The 27,686-nt window shown below is 38.2% G+C and overlaps 2 protein-coding genes across 5 annotated transcripts in view; one reads left to right on the top strand and one right to left on the bottom strand.

Moving 5' to 3' along the window:
• Window positions 1-100: 100 nt before the first annotated feature.
• PAIP1 (poly(A) binding protein interacting protein 1) lies at window positions 101-26,834 on the bottom strand. Of its 2 annotated transcripts, XM_054652169.2 has the most exons (12): window positions 26,696-26,834; window positions 25,265-25,382; window positions 21,767-21,948; window positions 16,386-16,574; window positions 13,190-13,302; window positions 9,919-10,030; window positions 8,228-8,353; window positions 6,136-6,242; window positions 4,044-4,161; window positions 3,855-3,909; window positions 3,153-3,246; window positions 101-1,497 (listed from the first exon to the last, which is right to left on the bottom strand). In XM_054652169.2, the coding sequence occupies exons 2-12, from the start codon at window positions 25,293-25,295 to the stop codon at window positions 1,404-1,406; spliced, it is 1,221 nt and encodes a 406-aa protein (XP_054508144.1). In that variant the 5' UTR covers window positions 25,296-25,382; window positions 26,696-26,834; the 3' UTR covers window positions 101-1,403. The 2 variants fall into 2 exon arrangements, with proteins under 2 accessions (XP_054508144.1, XP_054508142.2); XM_054652167.2 differs by lacking the exons at window positions 25,265-25,382; window positions 26,696-26,834 and adding an exon at window positions 23,308-23,570.
• Window positions 26,701-27,686, top strand: part of NNT (nicotinamide nucleotide transhydrogenase) — a 43,216-nt gene continuing 42,230 nt past the window's right edge. For 2 of the 3 annotated variants that reach the window (XM_054651919.2, XM_077171624.1), the window contains exon 1: window positions 26,701-26,953. In XM_054651919.2, the coding sequence (XP_054507894.2) occupies window positions 26,701-26,953 (253 nt within the window). Of the gene's footprint in view, window positions 27,039-27,686 lie in introns of all 3 variants that reach the window. The other variant, XM_077171626.1, reaches the window with a different exon arrangement.

The following is a 27,686-nucleotide window of genomic DNA, read 5'->3' as shown; positions in this document are numbered from 1 at the left end:
AAGAGAAAGGAGTGCTCAGTGAAGGAAAGATAAAAGAAGATAAAATATCATTTTTGTTTTAAAGCAAGAAGACAAGGTAGTGATATTATACCAAAGGAAATAAAGCTAGTTAAATTTTATTTTCCAAAACTCCAACCTAAATAAGTATGTTAAATAAACATCCAGAAAACAGCCACTGCTTACTCTACTAGCAGATGCACAACTTATTTAACCAAACAAATAACAGTGAAATATTATCAGAATTATTTACATGCATATTTACAATGCGTGTTCTTTAGAGTAGCTAACTGTTGGGAAATACTTGTGTTTGGTTTTGGTAATGATTTCTAATCAAGTCTAACCAGCAACAGGTAACAGGAAACACTTCAACTGAGTTTGGCAACAACAACAATGGACTATCCTAGGAAAACTAACATGATTATATGGAGTCAAAAAAAAGAGCAGTTGGTTTCACAATGTTAACATTTATGAAATATATGAATTTACTCCAACTACAAAATTAAATCAAACTACATAAAATTAGAAGAATAAAAGAAAGTTACAGGGGTTGGGAAAGGTTAGACATGTTAGATACATTACTAGAAAAAAAAGCAAAAGAAAAAAAGCACTGCACATACTCTTGAGAAGCATGGTTTAGAACATAACTGTATTACTATTGCCTTGAAGAACACAACAAATTACAGAATAGCTTTTTCTTGTAGATTTGAAAAGAAGCTTATCTGAACTAAAGATCTTGAAAGCATCTCACTTCCAAAATACTGCTTGCTTTTTCACATATCAACATGTAACATATTTATTCCAGGAAAAAAGAAAAGTCCAGACCTCACCCATGTGTGTTTTGAAAGAAGAAGAAAAAGGAAATGAACAAAACAAAAACTCATACACAAAACTTTCACAAGCCACTTTTCATGATTGTGATATACAGAAAAGAAATCTTCTTTCTTATTTGGATCATACTTTTCTTGGACGGGGAAGTGGAGGAAGTAAATGCAAGATATAGTGTATATGGTAAATAGGATGAGTAAATCCCAATATATACTAAAGCAAACAAGCAAGCAAATTCAGATCATTATTCTTTCCCTTTCTTCCTCAAGGGAAGTTTTATGGGACAGTTCCCCATTAAATTTTAATTTCAATTATAACTTTTAAATAATTTTTATTGCAGCCAAAACATTGTTCAAAAAACATTTTTCACAAAATAAACTATGATATATACACAACATTTTAAGTTACAGGGCATAAGTTTACATTTTTTGGCAGGTTCTGTTAAACAAAATGGAAATTGTGTAACTTTAGTACTTGGAGAAACTCAAGTTTCTCATTTTGGTACAAATGTTTTGTGTCCCCCTTCACTCTAACAATACCTAAAGTGGTTAAATAAACTAACATTAATACATAACATCTCACTGTTTTCTGTTATGTTCTGATTCTAGACAGAATTTTTCATATGCTTCTTCAATTTCTGGATCCATCTCATCATCAATCTCATCAAAATACCTGAGGGGGAGAAAAAAAATGACCAAAGGTTAACACCTTTACATACAGATTTACATACAGATTTTCAGAGCCAGCAGATTTTTAGAATTAGTGTAGATGTCAAGAATAAAACAAAGCTTTATAAATGACTGTTATTTATGACATTTTCCTAAAGGGAATGGAAAGGAAAAAAATAATGGATACTAGGAAAACAAATAAACAGAAACCTCAAAGCAGTACAGATTTGTTCAAATACCTACAGTGTTTGCCACCTTTTTAGATCATCTTATGCTGCCCAGTTTAAAAGACAGAAGTAGTTTCCAAGATGATAGAAAATTTAATAATGCATCTGTACTGATCCAATTACAAAAAACCATAATTAATAACATATTAGTGTAATTTTGATTGGTGAACATCCTAGTTCAAAGACAGAATACATTAATATAGAAACCCTGCATTCCTGTTTGTTGATATGTGAAAGAAGGACATAGAAAATATGTAAGAAAGTTTTTTTGCTTCAAAGTGATGTGCACTGAGGAAGCAGACTACATATTTGTCATGTGTTCCTTTGTTCTTGTAGAAGTGTAGCCTTCAAAAGAAAGGGGCTTCACAAAGAACCCTCCTCCCTGATGTCATGAGAAATAGCTGACAGAGAATCAGCAGACATTTGTCTAAGCTTTTCTTAAGTCTTCAACAAAGAAGGTTACAGTCACTGTGCTTGAAGGTTGACTCAGTGTGTTCTACATGACACTTTTAGGATTTGCTGTGTTTTTAATAGATGTCTGTGTTCAATTTGCATTTTTCTTCTAAGCAGAGGTTCACATGGGTCCTTTTTTCCCTTTAGTATGAGCTTGTTGATTTCTGATGACATCTCTAATATATCTTCCAGTTCTTGACGTTCTTTACGTTCCCCTCAGCTAGGTACATACTGAAAGTTTTCTAATGTACTAAAAAAAATACTGATCCAGGCCTGCACTCTTATCACACATAAAAACAACACTGAAAATGCTCTTGTGTGTCAAATCATGGTCTGAAAGTCCTCTTTAGTGAGCAAAAAGCTCATAGCAATTTATTTTAGACCATATTTCTTATGATGGTACCAAACTGGTCAGGCTATATTCTGGTGCCAAAACGTCAGGCTATATTCTCAACTATTGCTTCCCCTTTTGCCATTAGGTTGCTTTTCTTGCTCTGCAGGAAGACTGGCTAGCCCTCTAATTGAAGGGGATAGTCCTTAGGCTGAAGAGAGAAAGTTAATACTTTCTCCCTTTCAAAGACACTGGAAATTTGGTAATCATCTCTTGCTGGGATGTTCATGCACATCAGTCAAACAAATTTAGTTTGCCTCTCTACAAACACGTAAAGGCTTGGTGCTTCATTTTGCTTGCAAATTTTTTTTTAAGTGCAGAAGTATGTTTGCACATGTGCATAAATATCTGAATTACATCTGAAATGTAATTACCATACTCAGTAAAATAAACATGAAATAGGTTTCAAACTTGTGTGATTAAAAACCAATTTAAACCTGAACAAATACATCCACTGTAGAACTAAGTAACAATTACATTATTTAGTTTCATTTTTGTCAACATTGGAATCCTAAGTCTGAACTATCACAGCATCACAGTAAAAATAAATATTATTAAAAAAATACGTCACTAAAAAGGAAAACATACAGCTCTCCAGGTCCTGACAGATCTGCTCCATTTTCTTCATAATATGGAAACAAATCCTCTCTTTCAAGCAACTCTTGGTATTTTTCTTGATAATCTGACAAAGTAAAAATGAGACTGAGTAATGTAGAAGACTACTCTGCTAAATTAACAGAAATATATCAAGTTTGAAAATTGGCTGGTTAACGAAATCACAAAAGGCAGGAAATGTATTTACAGGAAAAGATCCTTTGGCAATGTTTTCTCAGGACATGAATGGATGTCTAGGAATGATGCCCAATTTCCCATAGAAATGTAAAGGTTGTGACAGATGTCTTTACCTCAAATGATGTTCTGCCACGCTGTGCTCAGATTACATATAAGGAAACCAAGGATTTTGATTTGATTTTGATGCTAACAATGGACAAACAAAAGAAGACTTGAATATTTTTGCCTTTCTGGAAAGGTCAGATGCTGTGGATTACTGAACAAGTTCTTCTGACCTGTATGAACTCAAATGCACATTCTCCATTTCAAACATCTACCTTCTATAACGCAGAATAAATCCTGTGCTCTACCAGGAATTCAGGCAGAATTTTGTCTTCTAAGTTGAATAGGTTTTAGATTCTTGAAGAATAACATTTTATGTTCTTCAACAGGCTGTAAACTTAATTACAGCTTTTTAAAGAAGATTGAGAAGACAGGTAAGCTAAACTTGTGCCATACCTGGGTCTGCTGCAGTGAAAGGAACTCCATCAGAAGTGTAAAATGTTGGTTCATTCTAAAAATAAAGTCATCCAGAAAGTTATATGTATTCAGAGAGAAAGAGGCTTGCAGTTTCAAGTAATGCAATTGTCTATTAACCAAACCAAATTCACATGAAATTAAGGAACTGAAATGTCCATATATTCTTACCATAAAATAGTTTGGGTCATTTTCAGGGGTAGCTTCTGCATGTGGGGTTGTTCCATGAACTCTACCCCAGTTACTAGATCGCAGTTCTACTAGTTTCAGAAGCATGTGTTTCACATCTCTGAAATAGAAAAGCACTACAAAAGTTAGAATGTTTTGTGCCAAGCAAGAAATTTGGCTTTCTCTTACTGTGCAAATACAAGATAGTTAAATCCATCAAAAAAAAACAAGTTCAAGAAGGATAATATTTGGGCCATTGTGTAGATCATTTTGCATTCAATTTTACAACTGCAAGTCTAGATGCTTTATGTGTCAGTAATGAGATATTCAACCTCCTCACTTCCTCTGCTGTTAAGTAGGGAACTCACATGAAAAAGGAAACTGCTGTAATTTTTACTGAGATACCACACCTTGAAATACAAGTTAAAGAACACAATCCTTTTTGATAAAAGAATAATACTGGGGAAAAAAGGAAGATTATCTTCAAATTTTATTTTAGTTATCTATTCTATCCTCCTAACTTTAGTCTTCTTCATCATAATGAAATGTTTTAGTCAAAAGTAAGACATAATGCCCCCAGTACATTAGATATCAACACCCATTTAATCCCTAAAATAAGAGAAAATTCCTTCTTCTTTTAAGCTAGTTTATGGAGAAGTATATCGTTAAAGAATACATTAAAAAAATCAGTTATTTTCCCAGCTGAAATTGATGCCAAATTGATTTTTGCCTTTTTTTTTCTTTTATAGATTCTCCATATTCTTTACATGTATATTTATAGCTCCATAGCCTATTACAGTATTTGCAGCTAGCATTTTATCTACTCTATTACACAGAAAGACAAAAGAAATTCCTCAGCAGCTCCAAGCTGGTGGTGCAGGATTAGATTCTCTGGAAAGACAAGGCTGAGACCAGCTGTCCCAGACACATTTTCATAAACAAAGTTTAGTTCCTACCTGAGTGGGGGAGGAATTCAGAAATGGGTTGCCCTGGGGGAGAATTACCTCACCACTTCTGTCTCTCCCTTGGGATCCCTGTCAGTTAATGTTAATTTGCTAAACATACAGACATTGTCTGCACATTATGCTGGGCGTGCATCTTCAGCTCTTTTCCACCCAGTGAGTTGAGCACCTAAGGATCCTTGTAAGATAAGCCCTTTTGGTCACCTAACTGTGTCTAGCTCATGATTTTAGGACCAGTGAAAAGGCATCAAAATTTGTTTGTTGTTCTACATCTTTGAGGCCTCAGCTTGTGCCATCTATTTTGGTTCCTGAGGCAAAAATTTCCTCATCCTCCTTGTGGGCAGCTCAATTACAACCTACAGATGTTATGAGCCACTCTTGGCCTCCCTCCATATGGCAAGAGATCAGTGTTTGAGCCCTCTAGAGGTTTTTACTAAGTTTTTTTGCAAGAAGCTGAGGATGAAGCACAGAAGAATCAGATAACCTCATGCACACAGGTGGTTTTATGACAATTTCATGATTAGTCAGTCACTAATATATTACTAATACATTAGTCAACCACTTGTTTTTTCCCAGATTAAAGCTAAAACCTTGCCAAAAAGGTATGCTCTCCAAAAAAAAAAAAAAAAACCAAACAAAAATCAAACCCCAAAGTATATTTCATTTTGCCTTTACATTTACAATAATTTGTATCTATTTAATACTGCTACATATTTAGTACTGTTTGTGTGTATTTAAGCCGGTTCAATTGAAAATGAAAACTATAAACTATAAGATGTAGCTCCTGTTTTCTCTTTGTATATACTTGCTTTAAGAGCCTAAAGCACTCACTGAAGATATTGAGATCTAACAGGTTAAAAAAACCTAACTGAATAGTGGAACTTGAATCTCTATTAAAAATAAAATACAAAAACCCACCTCAAAAATCAACCCAACTGCCAAAAAAGCCACATTACCTTCAACTGAAAACCACTTTTTTTCACATGGAAGATGACCTGCACACACAACACATCAATTTTCATAATTATAAGTTTCAAAGATAATTTTTTTGCCCTGTTCATTATAGTTGAAGATTTTTTCAAGGTGTTCTTTTTCATATAAACAAAACACTGCACATAAACTTATCTTCTCACCTGCTACAGTTTGCATCCAACACAACATTTTCAATTCTTTGAATCATTTCCTCCATATCATTCTTTCCTTTTTCTTTCCAGGCATCTTCTAAAACAGAACCTGTCAACTAAAGACAAGGAATTAGTATTTTTTTAAATTAGAAATCCTTAATAAACAGTCAACTTAAGAGATTCTGTAACAATTCATGACACTTGGACTACCTGATGGCTGACACTCCCAGCTGCCTGTATCTCTTTGCTAAACAGATTAATAGACCTCATAAATAGTTTATTTTAAACTACAAACAGTATAGGAGCTTCATGTCCAATATTTATATTACCTAAAAGTTCACAGCCACTTGTTTCAGTCTTGAAATACGATTTCAAAACAACTCTTCAGTGACATTGGTCAGATCTTACTTGATTTAAGTACATACTACCATCATTTATTTCCTTTAAATCTTACTTTGCAGCTGATTCCACCAGTTTACATGACAACAGGAAATACTTTATTGAGCTTTAGAAACACTTCAGTCAACTTGGCCAGCATCACACATGCCAGAGAATTTCTTCTGGGTATATATAAAGGAAACCAGAATTATCTGAAGCCAGCCTGAACTTTAATATAGAAAAGTGTAAGAGGCTAGAACTGCTGCCAGGAAGTTTAGCAGGAGTCAGTCTAGAGCAGCTGTGGATGAAAGCTTTTTACTACAACAATAGGTACTTCATTACCCAATAATTGTACAGGAGGAGTTAAATCAGAAAAATAATTAGTTTGCCACTAATAGCAATCTCCTCAGCATAAATGCTACATGATCAAAAATGCTTGGAATGGCGCTTGATGATACAAAGGATAAAATCCCAAGAGAAAAGCAAGTGTATTGGTCAGTATTTGCTTGACATTCATAGTATTCCACAGTGGTCTCACCTTAATCCTGGATAATTAGGTAATAGCATCAAGATTAATTAAAATAAACATATTGCACAGCAAACAGAGAAAAACCTGTATCTATCACCGTATAAAATGGAAAAGACAAAGTGAGACATTTATTGCTTCAGTAGTGAAATGAAGGTTTCATGAGGCAGCCCAGTCTAGCTACACATAAACTCAACATTTGTAGATACTATTTCTTCTTTACTACACTGCAAAGCTTCCTGATTTGTGTATTGCTGCTTAAAAAGGTTCTTCAGTGGGCCTTGCCTCAGGGAAGCACTGCCGACATAAGGACTGACCACAGGAGGGAATGTGCTCACTGAGCTCAATCTCACACTTGCTGTGAAGCAACCTCCTTAAACATCTAAACGTCAAATGAAGGTTTTAAATTACAAAAATCTCTTGTCCCTACTCTTATGTTTAGGATATAAAGAGAAACTGTCAGAAATGAAATTCAAGATAGAGCAGGCTGAGAAGCAGTGGAGTATGAGGAAGGTAAGGAATGAGGAAAAAAACTAAGCCAATCAAAAATCTTCAGAAAAATATTGTTTAGCATTTAACCTTCATTCCTATTTTAAACTGTTTTCCCAACTACAGGTATAATGATACCTAGTGAAGATAAGAGTTTCTCCTACACAGAGGCTAAAAATTTTACAAGAAAAGCTATGGGTTATGAGCAAAGAGGTTTATTTTCCACATTAAAGAGAAATCTGTATATTTCTACAATAGTAATGACATAGCACAGAAGGAAGGAAGAGATATTTAGAACCTTTTGCCACAAAAAGTTCTGGACCCCAATGGCCAGGTGTCCTTCAGAACACAGAGCATACCTAAGATATCACAATTCATTCAGACATGTTACAGCTTTCTCCTACACCAGAAGCAGCAATATGAGATCTAGAGGAAGCACTTATTTGTTGGCACCTCAACTTCAGTTCTATTGCTCATTTGTACACAAATGGCCTTGAATTTATTTTTAGAGCATCTTGTTACTTTTTTTACTGGCTCAATTTCCTAATGGTACTAAGGAAAACAAAAATAGTAGTTTGCCCTGCTAATGCTGTAATGCATAAACCCCTATAAATACTTTCTCATTTGCAATTTAGCCTACTGTTCCCTATATTAAAGCTAGACAGCTTAAAAAACATGATTTTTTTCCTTCTAAAGCTACTGTCTCACCTTCAGCAGCTTCACTGCACATATCAAATTACTGTCCACAGGATTAGAGAAGAGTGCATTCAGTAATTCCCGAAGGCCTTCTTGAAGAATTTCTGCCCGTGTAACCTGTCCCTTTGTTCCCTTAATCTGCAAAACATATAAGAAACCCCCCAATATTTAAAATACTTAGAAATTAATTTGGGCACATTTTCTCCCTTGAATGCTGTATTATTTGGTTTCTGATCAATATAGTTGACATCTATATGCCAAATACTGTAACCATTTTAGAACACAGATTTTGATGGAATCACAGCATGGTTTGGGTTGGAAGGGACTTAAAATATCATGTAGATCATCACCTACCTCAATCTGCTGGCCATACATTTTCTGATGCATGTTATGTTGGTCCTCATCCACCAACACCCAAAACCCTTCTCAGGAGAGCTGCTTCTGACTGATTCTCCACCCAGCCTGTATTTGTGCCTGGCCCAGATGAGTACTTGCACTTGACCTTGTTTTTATGGTCCCACCTCCCAAGCCTGTCTTGGTCCCTCTGGGTGGCATCCCCTTCTGCCAGCACATGGACTGCACCACATAGCTCAGTGTCAGTGGAAAACTTACTCTGAGTAATTTCCTTGCAATTCTGGCATAACAATTCATGTCTAGAATTTTGTTTCTCTGCTAAAATAAGAAAAGCTACCAAATGCCTGCCTAATGGTCCAAAAATTACCAAATTCCCAGAACCTCATGCTCTTTTCCACACTGCATTGCCTATTCTCTACAGCAGTGGTAGTTTAGTTCTAGAAAGCAGTATTTATATAATTAAAAAATTACAGAAAATGGTTTAAAAGCAAATGGCATACTCCAAGGACTATGGTATACTCCACAAACAGACAACTTCCCCTGTTCCAAAGTCTTTGAAAATCTTCATTTTTTTTCATCTAGGAAGTGAAAAGTAGATTCCAAGGACCACTTACAGTCCAGAAATGGAAGAGAAAGATCTTCCTCATGCCAGCAGAACATTTTTATAGTGTTTGCTTAAATCAAACCACTGAAACAATCAAGTTATATGTGTATTTTTAACTACGCTACAGCAGGAAGTGAACTTGGTGAATGCACAGGCATAAAAATAAAAAAAAAAAGTACACATTTTTGAACATATCACAGATGCATGAAGTCTAAATACAAGATTGCATGCACCAATGCATGCATGCACCAATGACTCAACAATCAGAAGAAGTACCTTTAAAAATGTGCATTTTTAATTCCTCATTTTGAGGATTTTCACATCTGCCTCAGGTGTTTGTTAACACCTCTTATTAGCACCTGAATACTGAAAAAATTCCATATTTTTCATCCTGATCTGCTTCTGCTAGGCATTTAATAACATTTAATATGTTGGTTAAGTATAGCCATCTAGGAGTTTTGCCAGTAAAAAAGAAAATAAAAGTTTCATTTCAAAGATGTTTGTGGTTGGCTCTTACCCAAATTCTTACACTTTCATTTTTATACATTTCTCTTCTAATGATCTTGTCCTTTTTTGTTTATATATTTCTTGGACATACCCAATATAATGAAACTGTTCTAAAGTTCTTTTACTTTACTCCCCTCTGCCTTTAGAAAAACACCTCAAATTATAGTCCACTTCAGTGTTTACCTACACACACCAAAAAATATATGAAGAGCCACATGACAGCCAACTTTCTTCTTACCTCTAAGTTAAGATAAAGTTCAGCTAAGAACAGCACAAAGGCATGAAATTGTTTTCTAGTAGTCTCATCCCCTTTAGTAGCTTCATCTCTGTTTTCATACTCTGTTCGACACCTGTAAAAATCAAAGCACAATTACACCATCTGTAGCCATTCCAACATATGTAACATGCTACTCATTTAAAGGAATACTGAGAACTTATGAACTGCATGAAAACTATTACATGCTGAATGCTGGGATGTATGATCTGTGAAGGGAATGAGAGGCCTTCACAAAGAAACAGTGGATTTGCATCCTTTTAGAGAAAAACATATGATTACATGATTAGGTCTTGAAGCACTGAGATATCTGATGCAGCAAAATTAAATAGAACAACTTACAACATGTAGAAATTAATAGTTACACAATTTTTACAACTGAATATGGGTCCAGGATTTGCAACAGTAACACAGGGAACCAGTGCCCAAAGAAATGAAGTAGACATGTGCTCTTCTTCAGGGTGCTTACCACATTGTCTTCGATGCCTTTACACTTACTTCATTAATTCTTTATCTTGCCATGTTAAGTGACAGTAATATATAATTCATGACACCCAGCTGAGCAGTGTTAAGTGACACTCTAGAGGGAAGGGATGGCACACAAGAGGGACCCTGACAGGCTTGAGAGGTGGCCTCATGCAACTCATGAAGTTCAAGTGTAAAGTTCTGCATATGGGTCAGGGCAATCCCAAGCATTAAGAACAGCTTAGGCAGGGAAGTGGTTGAAAGCAGTCCTGCCAGGAAGGACTCGGGGGTGTGATGAGAAGATCAATATGACAGTGCATGCTTGAAGCCCAGAAAGCCAACTGTATCCTGCACCAGAGCCCTGTGGGCAGCAGGGCAGGGAGGGGATTCTGCCCCTCTGCTCTGCTGAGACCCACCTGGAGCACTGCATCCAGAGCTGGGGTCCTCTGAACAGGGAGGACACAAACATATTGAGTGAGACCAGAGGAGGCCACTAAGCTGATCACAGGCCCTGAGCAGCTCTCCTGTGTGCACAGGCTGAGGGAGCTGGGACTGCTCAGCAGGGAGCAGAGAAGGCATGGGTGACACGTTGTAGCACTTTCCAGTACCTAAAGGGGACCCCAAAGAGGGCGGGAGAAGGACTTTTCACATGGGCATGTAGTGACAGGACAGAGGGGAATGGATTCAAACTAACAGGGGACAGGTTTAGACTAGATGTTAGAAAGAAATTTTTTCTGTGACTGCGGTGAGGCACCGAGACAGGTTCCCAGAGAAGCTGTGGATGCCCCATCCCTGTGTTTAAAGCCAGGCCGTATGGGGCTCTGAGCAACCTGGTCTAGCAGAAGGTTCTCTGCCCATGGCAGAGGGGTTTGGAACTAGATGATTTTTAAGGTCTCTTCCAACCCAATAGTTCTATGATTCTGTAATTTAAATATAAATACAAAAATAGGATTAACATACTATGGCAGTGAAGTAATTTTTCTAGTATTTAGCAACTGTGCCAAACCACACAAGTTTACATAACAGTACAAAAACAAAATTAAAAATATTTGAGATAAAAGGAAACCCAGACAAATTTTAATGTATTCTGAATGATTGTGTAATGGATTGAAAAAAAGTGGAGAAACTGAAAAATCTTAAGAATTGAAATACAAAGTTTCAGGTAGAGACTTAGTTGAGAAACAGAAGATGACCTCTTTACAGTCACATTATTAGGTTGTTTATCTGCACACACACTCCCTGCTCCCAATTTCTCCATATTATCAAGCAAAATATAAGCAACTTTAAATTAATAGCTTCAGGGTGCTAACATTAATGTTATCCATTGGGTTTGCTTCAAAACCAAGAAGCAGAAAATGCAACATTAACAGGGATTTCCTTTCATGTTCAAGTAACAAAGTAACACACAGTTAAAAAAAATCATAAGCAATGACTTTGAAAGAAAGAACAAAACAAACCAAACAAACAACAACAACAACAAAAAAAAGGAGAACAACAACCAAAAAAAGAGAGAAAAATTAGTGTTTTCAGCTTCTGCATTCCCCGTTTTTAGCTTTTGCCTCAGTGTTTGCACTACATCAAGGCCTCTTCTGCTTCTCACCCCAGCCTGCCAGTGAGGAGGCTGAGGTGAAGCTGAGGGGAGACACCACTGACCCCACAGATATTCCATCCCATGTGCCCTCATGCTCAGCATATAAAACCAGGGAGAAAGCTGCTGGAGGCCACTGCTCAGGAACTCTCTGGGCCTTGTGGGCGGTGAGCAACTGCACGGTGTGCCTCTTGTTTTGTATATGCTAATTCTTTTATCACTGTTATTATATCCACATCCTTTTCTGTCCTAATAAAATATCTTTATCTCAACCCATGAATACTTCTTCTTCTGCCCACAAATCTCTTGCCTATCTCATTGGGAGGGTGGGGAAAGTGAGTGAGGGGCTGCAAGCCGTTAAGCTACCTGCCAGGTTAAACCACAACATTCCACTCATGATAAAAGACCACTGGAATGCACTACAGTAAAAGTTTACCACGCTTTTGCTGGACTAAGTAAAACTTTTCAAATAAGAGGCAAACCCAAAGCTTAGAATGCCGTTCTTTAAACAAAAAGCCGTCTTTAAACAAAAAACAAAAGGTAAATTTCTAAAGAATTCTGAAGTGTCCAAGACAGTACTCCTTCAAATGTCATGCAGTAATATTTGAGAGGATATATAATAATTTAAAAATGTTGCATTTTTGTCAACTACGAAGTCTAATCATTATTAAGTGCGGTCCCCAGAAATTTGCAACAACTGAAACTGAAAAAAAAGTATCCTTCTGGATTTTATACAACTATTTCAAAGATACAAAGTCAGTTAGCCTATCAGTGAATAAACCTTACACAGCAATTCCAGGCAAAAATTCAAAGCACTAATTAAAAAACCACAATTAAGTAAGTACTGGCAAGAGTCAAAGGACAAGGACAGTACCTATGTGTGCATTTAGTATACTTTTAAAATAGATTAACTTTCCAATTTGCACTATTTTGGGGATCAGTCTAATATACTCAGTTCAAAAGAGCACATAGAACTTCAAATGGAGTCCTATTTTTATATTTAAAAATATTAAAATATTTTAGGATGCATGTGTTCAGTAGTCAGCATGTACCTGGTGTTTTGATATTCCTCAATCTGTAATATTTTAAATAAGTATCTCTTTGTATGCTACAGAAGGAGTTAACACACAAACCAGAAAGATGCAACTGAAGAGAATAAGGCTTAAATTGACTGATACTGACCTTTGAAGCAGCAACTGTCGGAAGTTCCCACTTTGTGGACTAATGGTTAGGTGGTGAGATAGATAGTTACACAACCGGGCTCCCATGTATGAAAAATTTGGGACAGATGTGGCCTTCCAAAATAAAAATGGAAAAATAAATTATTTATAAAAGTAATAATTAGGCTATCAGAAAATATTTTTAAAAGCTTTTTTGAAATCCATGCTTAATGTTGATCAGACAACTCATGAGCAGAAAATTAATGATTAATAATTACTATTTGCCATGTTCATTCTTGTATTGCTTCAGCATGTTGATATATGCACTTCAGCAGAACTTAAAAGTTAATTATACTGTAATTCTATGGCTCTAAGAAAACAACCACCATTATGCCACGTGTCTTCATGTAACTCTACTTCTGCACTGTGACCTACAACTGAAGAGTGTCTCAAAGTCACTTACAGACTGCTTATACAAAAAAATCAACAGTGGACATTAAGACAGTTTTTCGAGGAACAATGAGTACATTCAAACAACATCATAAAAAGTTGTCTTCTTTCAGTCTATAAGTTATTTATTCCATAATCTCTTTTTGTCATGGTTAATACCCAAGGAAAGAGTGTAAGAACATGGCAAGTAAAGAGAAATACTTTCTCCCATACATCCTCCAGCAATCTGCAGAATTGCAAACTTCTGAATTAGAGAGTAAGACTAGACCATTATAAGTAAAAGCTCTCAATGCAGCCTTTTTTTGCTAAAATAAGTCCTCTTACTGCTGGACATCTACACCTTTGTCACGTAAAAAAACATGGTAGGAATGATATTGTGTAAAAAATCTTCTGTTTTAATCTGATAATTAAAACTTTAAAGAGGTGGAAATTTATTTTGTTCACTCATTTTCAAACCTTCTCTAACAACACCCGTATTTCAGATTATTTCTCAGATGCAGTTTCAGTGAAAAGAGGTTCTGCTGCAAATAACTTCACCTGCTCTGTCCAAAAGAAAATGAGGATACTAAGAACTCAGTAAACTTCTCCTTTGGTGTTATAATCTTTGAATATTTTTTTTGCATCTTGATCATCTATCAGTGCTACAGATATGTTTGCATGCTTGAGCTGTTCCAACATGTTTGAAAAAAAAAGTCTTGCTAATGCAATTATACCTAGCTACCTATTACAGGTAGAGAAAAAGACATAATCTTCTATGTGCATAGAGTTGCTGGAAAAAAAATTAAGTGTCTCTGGAAGACACAACAAGTTTAAGTAATTAAGACAGACAAATGGAATTCACTTTCCAGTAAGGGGCATGTGAACTACCTAAAAACACTTTGATGCTGTGGTTCAATCAGTTGCTCTGACTAGAAAAGGTACCCCTTTTTTTATAAAGTGAGCCTTTTTAATACTTTTTCCTAACAAAAAAAACTCCAACCCAACAAACCCCCAGCAAACAAAAACTTTAACATCCAAACACATAACACAAATTCTTCAAATCTCAGTTGTATTTTTTAAACATTATCTTCCTTATTAGTTGGTCTGTACTTGTGGTTATACCAAACATTGAAATAACTAAATTTTAGGTATTATGATCTGGTGTAGCACACACAGACAAAAAAAATATCTTCCTAATAATCAATCATTATCAATCAATCAACTGCAAAATCATATTCTTGGAACAATTATTGCTGGTAATACCACTTTATCTCCAATTCAAAAAAGTCACAATCTAAGCATGAAGGCTAATCTACCAACACATATCTTGGGAAACTGTGGTTGCTCTAACAGGAACAATCCACTGCATTAACTAGACAACAGTAAAGGTTCTTAAACTATGAATTCAGTGTCCAACTTTTGGAAGACTGTCACAAAAGAACTGTCACTTCAGTCTGTTCTGACATAAATAAGAAGATAAGCCAGCCTGATACATAAGATATCTAAAATTAGATGCTTGTGGATACCAACAGAGGTTTTCAGCATTAAGCTTTATTTTTCATGTAACTTTTTCATGCAAATTTTTCAGACTAATGTTGAACTTCTGAGTTGAGGGAGTCACAGTAAACCCCAATGCTTTGCTTTTAAAAGGGGACAGAGAGGAAGAGGTAACATTAAAGACTTCTATTAAATGCAAGTCAGTGTATTTAAAATACAGTAAGTTAAAAATAGTATAAAATCCTCTTCTTTCCGTTCCAATAAATTGTCCTCCATGGGTTCAAATAAAGAAAGGTAAAATGATGCTGCCCAATGCAGCACAGGTGATCATCATGTCTAACTAAACTGGTCTCAATTAAATTTGCATTAATTCTGTATAATAATGAGAAACCTGAGACTCTACAGTTCTGTACAACGGCCAACCAGTCATTCCACTTCTACATACACCAGATTAAAATATTCTGCAGGTATCTTCACTTAAGTAAAAGTCTACTTTCTTACTTTTATTCAAGGTAGAACTTGTAAGCAACAAACCTATGAAAGGTTTGTTGGGATAACAACAAATAATGAAGAGCCAGCCAGAAGCATGGCTTCCTTTTCCACAGCGAGCCCAAAAGACAGTAACAGCAGCTCATTTGCTAAGCAACACATATTAAGCTGTTCTTTCCAATGGCTCCCCCAATTAGTGCAGAGTTCAGCTCAAGGTCTCTGTCCTCATTTCCATGGCCATCAATGGGGCTGGACCTAGTTACCCTTACAGGAGCTTTCCTTTTCTCCAAGGAATGTTGTTCTGAAATAGGTATATTTCAAATAAAGAAAAAGCCTGGCAGAAAGGAGGTATTTCCCAAAAGATGGTGTGCAAAGTAGGTATGAATTTAAATTTTTTAAATACCGAGGAATTAAAAGTGTCTTAGGACTATGAAGAATTTTTTTTGCACAAGATAATAAAAGTGTACAATATTGTATAAGTTTCTTCAATCTTTACTAACAAAAATTAAAATACAACTTCCTTTAATTAAGTAGCATAATTTCAACTGTAGTATGCTACCCAGGAGATACAAACACAGAACAAAGGAAACAGCAAACTGGGAAAATGTATCCAATTTAGGCATTCGAAATCTGAGCTACCATTTCAATTTACTGAGCAAAATCCTTCCCTATATATTTCAGTCTAAAGGGAAAAAATATCAAGCATTAAATTACTGCATTGATACAATAATGTAACAAATACTGGAATGCCTATCTTGGACACTGGGTAACAGAGGCATAATGTCCATCTTGTAACACATTACCTGCTGATAGATGAGTTCAACAAGTTCTTGTAAAGCTTCATCTGCAATAACCCAGCCATTCAGTGTTTCAGCAAACTGTTCTATTTCTGTTTCAAAACAACCTGGCTGCTCCGTGAGGTGATTTAGGAAGTCTTGTACATATTCTGCCAGAGTCAGATAGCCATCACATCTATCTTCAAAGGACGAATCCTGTAGAAGTGAAAGAATATGACAACTCCTTAAAAACAACCTTGAAGAATTGTTACACCTTCTGTCTCCAGAAATAACCGTACAGCCCTGAGTTTTGAGTCTCTGTATACTGGATTACACAGTTCACTTCAACATTTTTACAGAGCATAGACCCCAACATCTCCTGGAGTGTAGATTTCAGAAGCCTCCAATCACCTTAAGAACCAGGCAAAGTATTTTTACAGACATTAGGGTCTCCCAGGACAATACATTAAAAATGGATTAAAAAGAAATAAGTTTCCCAAGTTGGTTACAAGATTAACTAACAAACCAAGTTTATCTGTTAAGGGTAGAACTACCAAACTGAGGGTCAACACCCATTCCTTGTACTGTACTGTGGATTTATGAACCATAGAAGTAAAAAGAAGGAAAAATTTGAAACAAAGTATTTTGGGCTTAGATAGTGTGTATAGTGCTTCAAAAATATGCAGAAGTGAGAGTAATTAGAGAAATACAGTAAATACATAGTACTGTTCCCATCTAAGAAGTATAATCAGAAAAACTGCTATTTTAAAGTCAGAGTATTTTTATCTCTTGGCAAAAGATTAAAGATTACAAGGCATGAAATGAAACTATTCAAATTGAATTGCATTAATTTACAGCTACTGAGGTTTAAAACCAGACAAGACAGTAAACACAACTGCTCTCTAAACAGAGGAGGGGCTACCCACTATCACTTTATTGATATTTATGCTCCCACTGATGAAACAGAATTTTTGTCCATTCAGAAATGAATCTATGTGAGAGTATCTAAAATCAACACTGTTCCAGATGATTATAATGCAGGTATATGAAGAGAATAGCAAAGAAAGCAGCATCCTTCGTGATGTCACTAGTAGTAACACAGTCCAAATAAATAACTTTGTCACTCTACACAAAAGGTTGTGTAAATCACCTCATATATTTCAGAAATGCAAGAAGGAGCCTTAAGTGGCACTTCTAAAAAAATGGCTTACAGTTAGCAATTCAAGACATAAGAGTAATGTAAAGAAAATCAGAATTCTCAACTGTTCTACCATTTAAAAATGCTTAAAGGGTATCCACGGTAAAGCTGAGCTAAAATAAAACACTTTTTCTTTACTTAGTGTACATAAATATATTGACAAGGGTTGTAACTATATTGTCCCCCTCCCCTTCTACTCCCTTAATAGGGATTTTTAATTTCTTTTTCTTCTAAATGCCTATCTCTCCTCTACTGAGAAGCAACACGGATCTGTGAAAAATTTCTTGCTGGGTATGAGCTATGAGAAATACAAGATACACATTGTTGAAAATTACATCCTGATATTAATTGCATGACTTGTGAAGAATGTGTGGGTAAAAAAGTAGACTTTCCAAAATCATTCAGATATGTTGTAAGTTAGTGAGGTGGGACATACATCAGTGTAACAGAGGTAAAATATATTTAACTAGAAGATATGCCAGTTAATAACACTAAATGCTAAATAACTTAATGTTGCCCACCAGAAACATGAAAAAAAATATGGGTTTATGTAAACAAAGGAAAATTATTACTACATAAAGCCTTTGACAACCTGAGGATTGGAGCATGGGCACTTCAAAGGTCCTTTCTAAGCTAAAGTTTTCTATGATTCTAATTGCTTGGAGCTTAAAAATCCAAAAAGTAAAGGCTAACAGGCCTATGTATGATTTGCTACATACTCTGCTTCACTAAAGAAAATCAACTTTTATAAGGCAATTTCAAACAGCCCAGTAGGAATTCTGTACAATAAATTTAAAACTAGTTTGTTCCACAGAACTGTTACTGTGCAGCTACTGCAGCAGAATCACATACAGCTGAACTAGCATCTCTCCAAACAACCTGTCTGAAAACTCTCCAGCCAGGCTGCAGAGCCTGCAATTGCTGTAGCTAGTAAAAGAAGCTGCTCCTTCTGACAGCCATCAGATTGTTACAAGATCCTCCTTCAGCAGAGAGGAAGGTATCTTCCTCTCACACTCACTTGGCAAGAATCCAGTCTTAGAGAACATCCTCGTGTTGTAAGGGATCCCAGGTGCCATTTGGTATACTAGTGTCCCTGTTGTATACTCTTATTTTCAGTTTGTAATTAAGAGGCTAAACACAGAAATAAACTCTGTACCATATTCATCTACCTGTACTAAATATGCAACTTCAAAAGAAGTCTAGGTTCCAGTAACTATGTCAGGGAACTGAACAAATGGGAAAGAAAAATGAGTACTTTGGAAATTCAGAAATATACAACTTTATTAAAATTATTTATAATTGATTCCTTAAAGAATAACTAAATTTAGCTTCTAGAAATAAAGTACTTGCACGTCTCATTGTCAGATTTTAAAATTTAACATAAATGTAGAATCACGCAATGTATGAACCCAAGGAAAACAAAGCAAATGGCTCTTGATTATTTTTCAAGAGGAGCTGGCTAACAGAAACCTGTAAGATTACACATCACTACAAAGTTATAATTTAAAGCCACAAAAGTAAACTAGAGATTTTCTGTTAATTTCAATAATTGCTCCATTAAGTCAGTGCTCCAATTTCTTTCTCAAATCTTTGATAGCTATAGGATGGGGTCCTGGATTATTCACAACAAAAGAGTAATTGATGAAAAGATTATAGATTTTCCTCTCTTTTATTATGTGTCAGTACATGAGTTTACATACAGAAGGGTAGAAGGCTAAATAAGTACTAGAACTCCTCTGATATACAAAAAGATAAAACAGAAAGTCTGTAGCCAAGATTCATGAGACAAATCTGCTCTTACTCAGTTTCTTAATATGTACCAATTGCTGTTTTCCTTTATCTAGTAAATTCATATTTTCACATATGAACTTAGTCACCAATAACTTAACAACTTACTGATTTTTCTTCAGACTTCTTAGGAACAAGCTTTTTGTCCTTTCAGTTAAATGAACTCAACAAGTTTCCAATAAAGTTATTGCAAACCCAAGTCCAAAAAGACTAAAACCACCTATTCATGCTGAATGAGATTAAGCGGCACTTTCATGCTTGGTCTTCTGATGGAAATTACTGAAGTTAAAAAAGAAAAAAGCAGGAGGGAAGGATTGTGGAACCCTAAAACAACAAAAACCTCACTCCTAAAGCTATGAAGTAAGAACGTCATTATGCCCATCTGATGCAGCGACAGCCATATTATTATCATGCAGCCATTCCAAGGAACAAACCTGGTGTTTCCTACTGGCAATTCAAACCCATCTAGTTGCTAGTTCTGCAGCAGACAACTACAATTTCTATGGGTTGGACTCTGCATGCAAACAGAGAATTCCATGGAGGCCTTTCTTCAAAGTCCTAGTAAAGTTTTTCTGAAAATTCTAGAAAACCTTGTAAGCTGTACTCCTTAAACCATCTTCACAGGTAATTGATAGTTTTGAGCATCAAAAACTGGAAAGACTGGAAATTACTGACCTAATAGCAAATGTTACGTGGACAGACACAGTAATTATAATGGTGCACAATCAAACAACAAATCAACACTATTTTTAAAATAATAAATGTTATTTTGCCATTGCAAAACAACTGTGTATTTTATGAGAGAAATAAAATATTTCAGATCTAAAAATTCAGGAATCTTTACAAATGGAACCTATTAAGTACTAATTTTAAGTAAAAAAAGAAGTTTCTCAAAACTTTGTTTTGATTCAAATTTTAAAACTCATGGTCAAAATCAGTGTAACTGTAAAGTGTGCTAAATTTTTTATTTTTATGACAAATGAGCCCAGTATATAAAATTACTTCAGTTACTAAACTAAAAAAAACCAGATTTTCTAATAGTGAAGAATGAAAGAAAAATACCACTGCTTTATGTGTATCATATTCTAATTAGATTAAAGTCCCTGCAATATGTTTTCCTAACATTTTCAGAGGTAGTTTTATTAATAGATGAGTCACATTCATAGCATATTCCAACAACATAGCAACCAGGCACTCCCACATGCTTGTATGTTTTTGCAAAACAGCTGAAAAGCAACATTGTTGGCATTGAAACTTTGCAGTTTTAGGAGTGCACTATGTTTGCTATTGGAAAGGCTGTTTGGGTTTTTCTTTGTCTTGAAACTGAAACACTTTATTTATAGAAAACATGTAACCAGTGCTGGGGCAAAGCAGTTATTTTTTCTCCTAGATTATCAATTCACCAAAACACGCTCACAGTGGCATTAACAGTTGTATATTGGCTGTGGGGTTTATTATACAGGACAGTAATTACATTCAGTAAACAGGCAAAGTGGGTAACACTAAGGTAACATCAATTTTACTGGTGAGGAAAAGATTTCAGAATACCAAACCACCATATTCAGCATTCAAATGAGGCATTTTTCTACCAGTTATCAAAAATCAATTTGATTCAGCATCCCTCTTGTTTTTTTTTTTAATCACTTGATTGTAATTGTAAAAGTTCCCATCTGTTTAGATATAGTACCAGAGTCTGACTGTTTGCATAACAAAAGGATATACCAAGAATTCACAGACATCTTCCCTGGAATAGAGTTACTGAAGCAGTAACGTGGATGACAATGGAGCAGCAAACAGAAGTACCAGCTTTTATTACATGATGCATCTACAAATTGATCTGAGTCTGGCTGGAAATACATTTCTTACTAGGTGTGTTGGTAGGTAACTGTTAACTTTTTTTGCCCTTTGGTGATACAACACCACTGATGACACATGATGCTACACTAGCTTAGGCAGTCATGAGGAATGGTACCTTTGGCAGAGGAAATTCAGGAAAGGCAAAGCCTGTGCTCAGAGAAGCTAAAGTTCAAGCTTTCTCTCCCTGTGAATTCTGCATAAGAGTGAAGCTATGCTTTTATTTAAAATGCAGTATAGATGTAACTACAACAGAGGTAGTCACCAAAAGAACAGGTTACTCTCATACTGTATGCAACCAATGCCTGGTGTAGTCAAAAAGGAATATGGTTATCTGCAACAAGCTTTGGCAAAATATTTCACAGCAGAGGTGCTCATGTACATCATAATATTCACCCAATATCACTTAATATCCTGGCTGCAACTCAGGAGGTTATATTCAGATTATTTGCAATACTTTAGCAAATGCAGAATTCAAATTATCTGACATACAAGATTTCAAGAAAACATTATTAATTTGAATACAAGTAAATTGGCTCATACTAAAGAATGAAGTTAAAACACTCACTGTAAAATTCTGATTGAAGTTCTGGTTGTACCCTGATGGATAAAATTCAGGTGCTTTAGCAGACAAGTTTGATGTTACTACAGGATCCACAGCTAACTGAGGTTCAGTCATTTCTGGTCCAGAATCAAGAACTGAAACTTTATCTTGAGATCCAGATGGAATTCCCGTCTTTTGCAGGTGTTCTGAAAAATTTTTGTTAACAGCTTTTCTTAGAAATCACTAAATTAGTATGTATTCACACAGAGTAAACACAGAATATATATATATATTTTTTTTCCTTTTTTTAACTTAAAGTATGGTTTTACTATAAATATTCTTCCTTTAAATACATAGGTTTTTTTTTTTATTCTTAGGTGTGGATATTCATTTAAGCACACTCCACATGTCTTTCTACACGACGGAAAGTAAACAGTGCTCTTGTGCAGGTGAACAAAAAAAAAAAACAGGAGAAGGGGATAAAAAACTTATTTTCCATCTAAACACATTATTTAAGAGTTAACCTATACAACTAGTAAATCTGCTTATCTGATTATCCTGTGATTTTTCATTGATTTTAGATACAGATACAAGATACATTTGGAAGGTAAATAAATGACAGACATCACTGATTTTGACCAACACTTATTTTCAACAAAATGCTGAAAGGACACTTGGCTATTCTTGTTCTTATATACCATGTACCACAACATCCAACTGAACTGTTTTTAAAACACTATTTTCCAAACCTCTCTTTACAGATTAGCTCATAAGTTAATTGAAAACAGAACCTGATACCTACCTGAAAAACTTGACCAACAAACATTGCTTTGTGTTACTGTTGGGTTGGGTTTATTTTTTTGCAAATAGACTGGAATTCTTCAGTGGGGGAAGTCTGAGACCATCTGCAGTCAGATTAACAGATGGATAAAAAAGTACACTCAGATGTGGGGGCACAAAAGGGGGGGAAAAACAGAGTATTGCAAGCAGCTGCAATACAACATCACACCTTTACCTGGTCCAGGTCCATAACCCAGTATCCTGGTTTCAGCTGGGATAGAGTTAATTTTTTTCTTGCTAGCTAGTACAGCACCGTATTTTGGATTCAGTATGAGGCAAGTGTCGATAACATGGGTTTCCCATGCTGTGATGGTGAGCAGATGCACAAGAAGCATGGAAGCAGCAAAGACTGGACAGCTGACCCGAACTGGTCAAAGGGATAATCCGTACCACCGAATGTGACGTTCAGTATATAAACCGGGGGAGAGTTGGCCAGGAGCTGGCAATTGTTGCTGAGGGACAGGCTGGGCATCGGTCAGCAGGTGCTGAGCTGACTGCACAGGGCATCACATGATTCTCTTTGGTTTTCTTCCTCTTACCCCTCCCTACTCACCCAGGTGTCCGCCGGCCCCAGGGCTCACCAGGCTGACCCGGCCTCAGCGCGGTGCCCGCATCGCACACCCGGGAACGGGACCACGCTCCCGAGGGCGGGTGGAGCCCCTGCGGCGGGCGGGGAGCTGCGCAGGTGCCCCGCGAAAAGAAAGAGCGGGGAGAGCAGCCCGTACCTGCCATCCCGGTGCCCAGGGGCGCCGTCTTCGGAGGCCGCAATGGTTCCTGCTGCGGGAAGAGGCCGCCCGGCTGGTGCTGCTGCTCCTCGGCCGAGCCTGAGCCGCGGGACGCGCTGCCCGCGGGCCGGGCCCCGCCGCCGCTCTCCGGCGCGCCGCACCCGCGGCCCCGGCCGGCACCCGGCGCTCGGTCGAAACTCTCCGACATGCTGAGGCCGGGCGGCTCGGGCGCTCATGGGAGGGAGGAGCGCAGCGGAGCGGAGCGGGGAGGGCGGGCCGCGGGAGGCGGGCGGAACGCGGGCCCGCCCCAGCCCCGCACTTTCGCTTTCACCCCCGCGCAGCGTCGCGATGGCCGCGCCCGCCCCGAGCCGCGGCAGCCTGGAAACAGCGTTTCCAAAGGCACCGTAATCCCTGCGACTGCATCTCCACGGTAACGAGCGGGGCGAGGTGACCGTGGCAGGGCCAAGGCTTAAGCTACAACAGGAGAGACGTGCAGCCACAGGTGCATCACGTCACGCTGTGCATACACAGTTGTTTACACCAGAGAGGGATGAAAAAGCTACAGGCGAAATTTTAAATTTAACCCCATAAAGTTAAGCCTCCAACATGACCATATTATTGTATGGCTAGGGCTACTTAATGAAACTATGGTTGTTCAGAAAAAATATATTTTCATTTATAATTTATGCATGATATGATAACAAATGCTCTTCTGATTTAATGTTTAACAACCACCTTCCACACCAATAGGAACCAACTGAAGAACATGGTTCATGTAATGCATTTTTCCTAATATTATCACATAAACTGAGAACGATTCAACTCACATGTCCATTTACAATTTAATTAATCTACTCTTCTTCAGTTTCATTCCAAAGTCTTTCTCTCATTGTTTTGCAAACTCTGTATCACAATCAGCTTTCAAAATGAGGAGGGCAAATGTAATCTGGTGTGCCACAAATACACCTCAGCTAATCCTTCTGGGGGAGTTTATGTTTTGTCTCCTTGAACAGTCTGATCTGTGCTGTCCTTGCCACTTGTTCCTACCACAAAAAAAAAAAAATCAAAAGATTGTGTGGCATTGGGTCCCGCTCTGTTCACCACTATGAAGGGCTGAAAAAAATAGGCGAGTATGTATGAAACATTATTAAAATATTACAATAGTGCTGTCTTGTATTAAAAAAAAATCCAATTGCATTGTAAAATGGTGCCTTTAGTAGTCAGGTTCCTATTGGTTTTATTATTACATGTTACCATTTTCAATTATTAACAGGGGAGGGGCAGGATATAAAATATTTGTTTGCTCCCCAAGGAATGAATTGGACTGATTTTTGCCAAGATAAAAAGGTGGCCAGACATTAAAGGTGTCATAAGTTAAAATTAATGAGGCTCATGGGAAAACTGTTCCTAGGCAACCCTTCTGGAAATATAGAATGGTAAACTAATAAATCTATACTCTGCAAGTGGAATGTGAGCCAATGCAGGATGTTTTGAATGAGTCTTAAAAAACCATTATAATACTTCACTTGTGTAAACCATTGTCAAAACTATTTTAAGCAGAATTACCAATTCTTTAAAGATCATAAAATAGCTACTAAATTTCTCCATTAAAATATTCAGTGTTCTTGTGTTATCAGCTCCAGTTTTAATGCCTATATTGTGACTCTGTCCACATCTGTAGACTTTGCCTTACCAGGAGGAGAATGAAAAGCTTACATTAATGTGAAGAAAAATGAAAATCTCCATCATTATATTCTAATGGAGAATTTGCCAATTTTGAATATGCCAATCTTTCAAGTTAGCAAATCTCATTCTTTAAAGTTTACACCTAAGAGGAATGGAGTGCCTTAAGTTATGGAACAAGACAAGTTTTCACCTTTGGACATAAATGTGTCCAAACGTCTTTTCACTTAGCAGACATTTTATGTTATTTAATTATTGTTTTGCAACTGCTTACCATTTAAAGTGGAATGTGATCCCAAATCCATATTTTTCTTAGAGATGCACTACTTAAGTTTGCATGAACGCAGTTGAGTTTGGTTGGGAACCCAATTTCCTCTCCCGAGTGTAGACACCTAAAACAAAGTTAAGAAAAATAATCAGGTAGTTAATTCTAAAATAACAAGCCCCAAATACTGCCTACAACAGTACACCCCTTTAGACTGCTTAACATTATGCTTAGAAGGTTTTGGCTTGAGCAGCTGAAGTCCTGTGAATTACTTCAAGCCTTGGAGGCCACACAGCAGAACCCCTGAGATCATTAACTAGACAGACCTCACCTAAGCACCCAATGACTGGATTAAAACTTTCACCAAATACAATTATGAACAATTCTAGGCAGTCACTAGGAGATACCTGCTTTGTCCTAAGTGTCCTACCAAATAATCTAAAACTTAGCTCAGAACCAAATCCACACACACCTTCAGTGCCTGGTGCAAAAAGTCACACACTTTTTGTCACTATTCAGAACACAGGCATTTTTACTTGCTCTATTTTTTTTAATGCTGATAATGTATTTCTAATAGAAAAAAAAGGAGAGGGCTGGTTCTAGCTTTTTAAGTGTAATTTATTGTTACTAGCTGGAATTATTCCAATCGCTCCCATACTGATAAGACATGTTTTTGTAGGGGTTAGTGGTTATTGAGCCCAAAACATAAACCACAGGCATAATCTGTAGCTCTAAAGCTCAACAGATTTCACACAAGCTTATTTAAAAGCACAAAAGTAATGAACATTTATTAGTAGAGAATCCTATTAATTATTTTTAGGGTAACTCTCATGTTTTCAGTGCTTAACTTTACTTGCTAAGTCACCATTTACAAGTCTGGAAGCTGTGTCATCTCCAGCAACATGTAGTTTGTGTGAGCAGCTACAGAGACTTCAGTAAATTAAAAAAAAAATCTCTAACCAAAATAAGCCTCATACACGGAACCCACAGATCGTGTGAAGTAAGACAACATATGCAGGACTGTGTGAAGACCATGCATGGAGGCAATGGGCAGCGTGGCTAGCTGTCCTCTGGAACTGCCTCTCCAACCCCATGTGCTCTTCATCCAGACATGTATTATTTCAACAGCTACAGAATCACAGAATCGATTAAGTTGGAAAACACCGCTGAGATAATCGAGTCCAGCCTATGACGGAACATCACCACGACAATCAGACCATGGCACTGAGTGCCACGTCCAGCCTTTCCTTAAACACCCCCAGGGACGGCGACTGCACCACCCCAACATCAAATCACCCTTTCTATGAAGAAATTCCTCCTAATGCCCAAAGCCGACACAGCTCCCCATTTTCTGTTCCCATACTGCGCCTACCACTCCGACACCTCGCTGCTTTATCCCGCATTTTAAGAAATAACAATAACGAAGAGGACATCACTTACGTGCTATGGCGTTAGCCCCACGTCCAACACGCGCGTTTCGGCACGTCTCCTCGCCAGCCCCGACCTTCGCCGCCGCGCCGCAGCCAGCCGGGCACGCTTATCCCGCTCTGCCACCGCCGGCGCCGCGGGCTCGACTAGTACCTCGGCAGCCCCGCGCCACCGCCCCTCAGACGCCGCGTGACGCGGCCGCCCGACCCCCGCGTGCCCCTCAGTCCTTCCGGGTTGGCGGGCACGGGCCCGCCCCCGCCCCGCCCCAAGGTCGGTGGGAGCCGCGGCGGCGGCACCGCGGGTGGGAGCGCGGCGTCGTGCGGGGCTGCGGCGGTGCGCGGAGCTCTCTGTGGAGGTCCGTGGAGCGGGCTCGGAGCGGGCTCCGTGCGGGCTCGGTGCTGGCTCGGTGCTGGCTCGGTGCTGGCTCGGTGCTAGCTCGGTGCGGGGCTGCGGGAGGAGCGTGTGCGGGGCTCCGCGCGGGGCGTGTGCGCCGCGTCGTGAGGGGCTGCGCCGGCACCGCCTCATTCTCCTGTTGCGTGTGGGGGCCACCCGCTGTTAGGGAGAAGACAGCGGTGCCACGCTGTCGGGGGGAAGGGAGGAAAGGAGGGAGGGAGCGTGGTGGGACGGGCGTGCGGGAGGAGGCAGGTGGCCCAGGAAGGGGTCCCCGGGAGCGGGGCGGTGGCGGCTGCGGGGTGTCCCCCGAGCGGCGACGGTGCATGGCGGGGGACGAGCCGCCCGCCCAAGGTCATTCGGTGGCCGTGGGCTATAAATAGTGACAGCAGAGAAAAGGGGCCGCTGCTGCGGGGGCCGGCGGGATTCCGGGCGAAGAGCACATTCCCGGCTCCCCTGCCCGGGGTGTCCCGCCCCGAGTGCGCGCTCTGCTGCGCCTCCTAAGCTGTGTCCCTGAGGGTGACTCCTGAGGGAGCTGTGGCACGGATTGGAGTCGTTTGTTTGGTGCCTCGGGGCGCCGCACTTTTCCCGTACCAAAGTTCCCGTTTTAAAG

Source organism: Agelaius phoeniceus, chromosome Z, assembly GCF_051311805.1.
Source record: "Agelaius phoeniceus isolate bAgePho1 chromosome Z, bAgePho1.hap1, whole genome shotgun sequence".
In the NCBI taxonomy this organism is placed as follows: Eukaryota; Metazoa; Chordata; class Aves; order Passeriformes; family Icteridae; genus Agelaius; species Agelaius phoeniceus.
This window is presented reverse-complemented; position numbering and strand designations above follow the sequence as displayed.

Bases quoted from the DNA above. Each gene is read 5' to 3' on its own strand.
- PAIP1 (XM_054652167.2), bottom strand. From the start codon at position 23,515: ATGTCGGAGAGTTTCGACCGAGCGCCGGGTGCCGGCCGGGGCCGCGGG. The intron at 8,354-9,918 runs GTAAGAAGAAAG...TATGTTTTGCAG, and splicing joins AACTTTATCTTAACTTAGAG to ATTAAGGGAACAAAGGGACA. The intron at 1,498-3,152 runs GTATGTTTTCCT...TCTCCCCCTCAG, and splicing joins CTGTCAGGACCTGGAGAGCT to GTATTTTGATGAGATTGATG.